A 7,566-nucleotide genomic window follows, 5' to 3' on the forward strand; every position below is an offset into this window, starting at 1 on the left:
AAATTTTTTTTTGGGTTTTATTTTTAAAATTTTTTTTTTTTTTTTTTTTTTTTTTTTTTTTTTTTTTATAATTATGATAGACGCTGGAAGACAATTCGCAGGAACTTACAGCTTCTATTTCAACAGACAGTGCGAATTTCAATTTGGTGATTCCACTAGGTACGTATATATTTACAACATTTTATTAGAAAAGACGTTATTCTATGTTTATTTATCAGAAAACTCAATCTTTTGTCGATGTAGGTGGCCTTTTCTAGTGGGTCCATACTTGAATTTTGTTATTTTTTGTGTGTGAACTTTTTATAGCAATGCAATGAACTCTGCACATAGGTTTCCCTTTGTTCTGAAATCAGGGAATAATTGGGTTTTAAATTAGTTTTTATGTACCATTGATGGCACTAACTCACTTGTGATATGCATCAGCTGATCAATCAAATCCAGTTGGGTTTCAAGCCAGCTCTATGAACAAACAGTCTAGAAGATCAGATGATGGTCCAGAACAGTGTTTACAGGTTCCTAGCTTTGCTGGTTTTAATTTTTTTACCCCAATCTTTAAACTAAGGGTATCTTAACTATCTTAACAGTTCAATCATTTCTCATGTATTGACACTTTAGCATAATTAGATAAGTAACAATATCAAACAGTTTATTGCATTGAAGATGTTTTTCCTGTTTTTTATTTATTTATAAATTTTCAGAGGTTTTCCCCTCATACTATCAATACCATCATCATGTGTACACGTCAAACATTGAAATAAATGATATCTGGTCATATGCATGTTTCCAAGGGCTCTTCCCGTACGATGAAAAGTAAAGTGATTTAATCAAATATAAATATGATATAATACTATCGGTTAGTATTTTCTTGCTGGAATGGGTAATGTAACAATCAATGTGACATGTACATAAAGGAACATGGTGACATGCTTTTGAATGTGATCAAGTGTAATGTATAACTTAAAAGTATCCCCTCTAACAACATGCTGACAGAATTTCACACCTTTGTTTGCCACTATTATTTTCCCTTATCAAGCATGAAGAGCACATGATCTTTTACTAGTTAATTGGTTTATGAATTAAGTTCTTAGGAAAATAATCACGCATATGCCTTGGAAAATAATTATGAATCTCTGTCTTCTGGTACAGGAAAAGACAGTTGGTTCTGTGGCACCTGTTAATGGACAAAAGAGAGTTAAATTACGTGTGCAAAAAGAGTCCAAGGGTAAGAAGAAACTTGTGCAGAGGAAAAGCCTTGCAGGTTTGTACTTGTCATTTAGCTCATTCATTAATTTTAAAGAATTTCGTTTCTTGTCAAGTTGTTATATTTTTTATCTATCTTCCCAGATGCTGGCACATCATGGGAGTCTGGAGTAAGGAGAAGCACCAGGTTCAGGACAAGGCCTTTGGAGTATTGGAAAGGGGAAAGAATGGTGTATGGTCGTGTACACCAGAGTGAGTACAATCATAGTATTTTGTTATATTTAGAAATTTGGCCTAATCTTTTATTTGATGATGGGGTGATGGGGTGAGATGTGTCATTAGACTAGATCTTTAGCTAAGCCATAACTACGTTTAGACAACAACTATCTGCACATTGACACCTGTTTTAAGCCTTTCTTGTTTATAACAATAACAATTAATATTACCGTGTTAATTAATTTTGGAGTGTAGTAATAACAGAAGCAATGCTGTTTTTAAGTTGTCAGCACAGAATAACTGAATAATGTTTCTAGTTATCGTAATACATAACTAAGTATAGTGGGAAAGCAAGTGGATAAGATATTTTAATACAGGTTCAACCTCTATAGCACTGATACCTCTTTATCAAATTATTGTCAGTGTTAAAGTGTGTGTTGTGTTCGGTATCCGTGCTTCATAGGGTACAACTAGAGATGCTTAGTATTTATTTAATTAATTTGGCTTTGATTGTAAAATTACGGTGTTCTTGACATGTGTACTTACTGTAGGATTATAAAAATAATTATTTATGCAGGTTTGACTACTGTCATCGGCGTGAAGTGCATGTCTCCAGGAAGTGATGGAAAACCGACTATGAAGGTGAAATCATTTGTATCGGATAAATACAAAGAGCTTTTTGAGATAGCTTCTCTACATTGAAAGTGAAAACAGCTTTAGGTTCTTCTTGAATGTCTTGTCTTTAGACTTTTAATGGATTGACATGTAAAAAGTGTTTATTATGGAAGTAAAAAGTGTTCTTTCATTGAATGAAGTGATACTTATATACACCTAGTAGTCATTAATTTTTTTATAATTATCAGTCCGCAATGAGATTAACTAACATGACTAAATTTTAAGTACTAACTAATGCAATAAACTGAATTGTGATTGTGCGGTTGTATAAGCATTATCTCACTTATTGGATAATGGATGTTTGGTGTGTTGAAAACGTCAGTCCAATGTGCTCGGTTTCCTCATGAAATGAAGAGGTATGAAATATGTTGATGACAGATTGACTATAGCAGCAGAGGGAAGCTTGAGCTTGAATGAAGAATCTATGTTGTCGATCGCGGCAGGATAGCGCACGATTCCGGAATCGCAGTGCACCCTAAATGCGCTGAAGCATCGCGACCCGACTCGGTATACTGCCCCACTACTGCATTTTTCAACAAACCGGTTGTTTTTTGATTTTTTATTTATTTAATTAAGGGTATGAGTCGTTTTGCACCTACTGAATCCCTATTATTTTATTAATATACTAAACCTCTGCTTCTTCTTCTTCCTCATAACACGACCTTTCTTCTCCCTCTCGGGAAGCTTATGCATCCTCTTTTTTTCTTTTACTTCTCGTTTCTTCTTTTTCATCTGTTTCTTTTTTTCGTTTTCGTCTTCTCTTATTGCTTCTGTTTTTTTTCCTTTGTTTTCCGTTGCTTTTGTTTTGTTCCCATGTTTTCCCACTACTTATGTTTTGTTTATCTTCTCCTACTGCTTTTGTTTTGTTCCTTTGTTTTCCATTGTTTTGTTCCTCTATTTTTTTTTTTGGTATTTTTGTATTTTTTTTGTATAGGATTTTTGTCTATTATTTGTATATTATGTTTAGTTTATATTACTGATTTTTAGTTTTTAGTGTTCACAATATCGATCATCCTGTTATCCCCTTTTTGGGATTGAGCGCTTCATGCTACTATCCGAGATTGACAACATATGAATGTATCTATTTATACTGTATAACTTTTTATGTATGTTTTATTGAGCTGAGAGCCTGATATGTCAACTAAACCTATTCTAATTTTGGACTCGTATTCCCAGTAGGATTATGCATTAATGGAGTCAGGACATTGGTAGGCGTTAAATTGGGGATCAAACACTAGGAATAACAATGATTAGGGTTTGAATATGGTAATATATTAATCGTCTATGTATGCACAATTTGAATAAATACGTGTATCTAGACCTGTATCCATGTGGATAGTAACCTTAATACCTATACGTTCTAGATACCTAATTATTTATAATTGTTACTTGCATTTTAAATAAAATAATAAATATTGAATTAGGAAAATTATAAAATTTTGGAAAATATTAAGGGTAATTCTTAATAGATCAAAAGGAAAATGCTAACAAGTGTCTGGGATCTTGTCAAGAGATCAAAAGAAAAATATATTTTTGAAAGTTGTGCATTCAATATATTATATCTTAAAAAATGAAGTGATATTTCTTATTATACTTATACTTTCTCTAAAATTCACCACTTTCCTCTCTTGCATGATTTTAAAAAGATCAATAAAACTTACGCCTCTTTTAAACTTTTGCAAGCTTGATTTTCTCTTTTGGATTGTCGTAGATGTTTATGGATACATGAAACTCTACTTATACTAGCTGCCCTATGATCAGGGCCGACTATCAATCCATGCAACCAAAACATTGCCACATAGTCTCTAATTAGGGAGAACCCCCATTTTTTTTTTATAGTATACCCTAACATTTTGAAAAAATGCATTGATGCCTAGAATAAATACCCAATTTTCTATGAATATGTAACTGCGATTGCCGCCTACGAGGTGCCACCACACATTAACAAATGCTAGAATCTTAAACCTGAATGTTAGGGTTTTGTGATTTTAAAGATTCAATTTTTAGATTCGATCAAGATCTCAAAAAACATTGAGACGACCCTGCCTTTGGTAATTGTTTCGCAAAGTTCATGATTTGAATATGAAGAAAATTCAAATGGAGCTAGACAGTGCTTTGGACTTGAGTCAATTGGCATACTCAGGGTGATCGTAATACCAAGTATTTTCATCAATGAACAAATGTGCGAAATGCATCAAAGCAAATTTCCATGTTGAGAATTAATGATGGGATTGTTTGATCATTTATTTGATATACAAAATCACGTGATAAGTCACTTTGAATCTATTTTTGGCATGGTAAATAATTGCATTGATGATGGTTTAATTGAAGAAATAATTCCAATAGTTACTTTAGTTTATTTTTGAGAAAAACGTTAATCCTTAATTTAGATTATAAGTTGTTTTGATACAGTTTTGAGTAATTTAAAATTAAATAATAATGTAGTTTTTTCTAATTACTTTTGAAAATTTGTTGTTAATTTATCCATCAACCAATAAAAATTAATTACAAAAGTTAATTTGTAAGTGGAATAAAAATTAGTTTATAAGTACCATCTACATTAATTTTTATTGGTTGTGCGGTAAATTACCCAAAATTATTTTTATGATTAATCAATAAATTTCTTTTATGTTTTTTTAAAATTAAATTACATGATCTGAATCAACCACGTTATAAAGTTTTCCAACTCAACTATATGATTTGAAGCAACACAAATATTTGTTGAATTCAAGTAAAATTTCATACTCAAGATTGTATTCAAATCAACATTAAAAAATAGCAAAATCCAAAAAAATTCAGTACAGAACCACACTAGAAAACAACATATTACTCACATGCAAACATCAATCCCTACATACATATATATACACACTATTGTAAGAAAAGTTAACAAAATCATATTCAATCAACAAGATACACAATTTATGCTTATCAAGATGCATGAAACAAGATAGTTATTTTCTCATACTCATCTTTTCAAAAGCCCAATTTTAAAATTAACTCTCTTTTCCAACCCAAGTCACCCCAACACTCATGCATACGAAAGAGGATTACATGATGATAAAACACTTCTCCTAATCTTGAGCTAGAATGTGACTCACATGTGTAGTAAATGATGATTTTGAGGTGATATAGGGTTTTCATGTGGGGAAAATTATGAGAATGAAGTGAAAAATTTGTGAGTGAAACAAGGAATGTGTTGTCTTGGTGTGATGGTGAAAATGGAGGAGAATTCATGTATGATGGAATAATAGAGAGGTACCTAGTGAGGGATTTTTTTTTTTTTTTTTTTTTTTTTTTTTTTTTTTTTTTTTTTTTTTTTTTTTTTTTTTTTTTTTTTTTTTATTATTTTTTTTTTAATTTGGAGGAGAAATGATGACCCCTTTGTTGTTATGTTATATTCATTAAATAAAATATTAGATGGTTTAAAATACTAATATTTATTCTTACTAAATAAATATCAATTTTATTTACAAAATTGATATTGTAATTACTTTTAGATTTTTCAAATGAAATATTGTTAGTTTTTTTTTCTCTAAAGATAATGTTAGTTTTATTAAGGTATTTATACACCACATTTTGAATCATGTAAATTAGAATGCTACAAATATATTGACTTTTGCATTTTGTCTTTATATATAATTTTTTTTGGGTTCCAAATAATCACATTATGCTTTTATTTATTGTTATTTTCTTTTATAATTTCTACAAGGTTTAAATATGTCTTTGTTTCATTGCTATTATAATATTTTATATTTTGATTCTTATAAGTTTTTTTATTTGACTCACATCGTTGTAAATATAATTCATTTTAAAATAGCTCTTCAGTTTACAAAAACTCTAACACTGTTAATATATTTTTGTTCCACCAAGTGTTTGTGAACGTTAACAGAAACTATACTGTCATAAATCCACCAACCACCTAACGGATATCACCGAAACTTTTCCTCCTTCGACACAACCACAACAATCCCATCACCCACAAACTCTCATGAGCAAAAACTAACTCTCTTCCTCTATCGATCGTCTTGTCGGATTTAAATTATTGGTGATATTTCTTTTGTTACTAATTGTACAATATTATGCTGCAATTTCAAAAATAACTATCGTGTTGTTTGGTTTTGAGAAAATTCAGCTATGTGTTAGCTTTATTAAGTTGATATTGAATAAAATGTATAACCAATTACTCTCTTAGTGTTGTTTGTTAAAGAAGTGTTTGTAGTACCCTAATTTTGTCCATTTTGAAAACAAATATAAAAAAGGAAATAAAAATAATTACAATAAATATTTTTATTATGTATCATAAATTTACAATTTCATCTAATTAGAGTTTTTAAAACCAAATCAAATTACAAACTAAGAATAAAGCCAAAAATAAATTACAATAAAAATTAAATCAGATCAAGCCATGCTATGTTGACTTTGTTCACTGTCAAACCCTGCTATGTTGATGCTGACTGCCATTGATGCACAAGCCATGCTTATTGATACATCTGTTCCTGTTTTAACTAAATAGAGAAATAAAAAGATAACTTTTTTAAATCTGCCATTGTACACATTATAGTTAACAAAGAGACAAATTTTTGAGTTTAAAAAAAAAGAAACTAAAAGACAAATAAAAGCTCAGCAAATCAACAGATCAAAACAAATAAGCTAAAACTATGAAGGCATCAGAGATGCAGAAAAATGCAGATGATGAGCAAAGAAAACGAAACATCAAACAAAGAACTAGAAAGCTCAAACTCAAACAAAGACACAGCCAAGAAAGCAACTAATCAGATAAAAAAACTCTATAAATACATCTTTTTTTTACAAAGAAGAGAGACATTTGGAGGGGGAGAAATCAGAGATTAATACTATAAAAAACACATAAAAAAAAAGAGAAGAAGAAGAAACAGAAAACATCACCGCCGTTTCAACTTCCACCGCGAACCACCGTCTCTGTCTTCATCGGTATCTGAAAAGGCATGTATCTTCTTATTATCTTCATGTTTGCTGCTTAGATTGGAAGTTAAAATTTAAAACTAGAAAGATGGAGTTTTGTTTTAGTTGTGTGAATGTTTGTTTTTTGGATGAAATATTTTTTTTTGTTATGTTAACAAAGCTTTGAAATGGGATTTTTTCTTGCTCAGCTACGGTTCCCTTTCATGCCATCTTTTCAAATATCTTTGCTTTATGCCAACTTGTTTGCCAGGCTGTTTTGATTTAACCTTTGTTTTGATGGCTTGCCAGGGTGTTGGACTCAACACTGCTTTGCTAGCTAGTCACTATAGCTATGGTCTTGCCATTTATATTTCTTATTCCATTTAGTTAATAGAAATTCTACTATAATTTTTATTTAATTTCTATTTATTATAAATAATTATGGATGTAATTAAATGATAATAAATATTATTTATTTTATTTATGAGTGGTATTAATCGATTTTTTTTTTTTAACTTTGGATTGTGCTATTTAATATAAAAACGAGTTTTG

The 7,566-nt window shown here is 30.1% G+C and overlaps 1 protein-coding gene and 1 long non-coding RNA gene across 2 annotated transcripts in view; one reads left to right on the top strand and one right to left on the bottom strand.

The window, feature by feature from the left end:
• Positions 1-2,226, top strand: part of LOC101510656 (centromere protein C) — a gene marked incomplete at its 5' end in the record, with an annotated part of 5,422 nt that extends 3,196 nt beyond the window's left edge. Inside the window, 5 exons of the mRNA XM_004511149.4 lie at positions 81-159; positions 424-512; positions 1,147-1,258; positions 1,345-1,452; positions 1,994-2,226. Of these exons, the coding sequence (XP_004511206.3) occupies positions 81-159; positions 424-512; positions 1,147-1,258; positions 1,345-1,452; positions 1,994-2,118 (513 nt within the window). The remainder of the gene's footprint in view (positions 1-80; positions 160-423; positions 513-1,146; positions 1,259-1,344; positions 1,453-1,993) is intronic.
• Positions 2,227-6,363: 4,137 nt separating this feature from the next.
• On the bottom strand, positions 6,364-7,337 carry LOC140918905 (uncharacterized). The gene is made up of 2 exons (XR_012161365.1): positions 7,000-7,337; positions 6,364-6,599 (listed from the first exon to the last, which is right to left on the bottom strand). It is a non-coding gene; the product is annotated as an uncharacterized lncRNA (long non-coding RNA).
• Between the last annotated feature and the right edge of the window lie 229 nt (positions 7,338-7,566).

This window comes from Cicer arietinum, chromosome 7 (genome assembly GCF_000331145.2).
Source record: "Cicer arietinum cultivar CDC Frontier isolate Library 1 chromosome 7, Cicar.CDCFrontier_v2.0, whole genome shotgun sequence".
Classification (NCBI taxonomy): Eukaryota; Viridiplantae; Streptophyta; class Magnoliopsida; order Fabales; family Fabaceae; genus Cicer; species Cicer arietinum.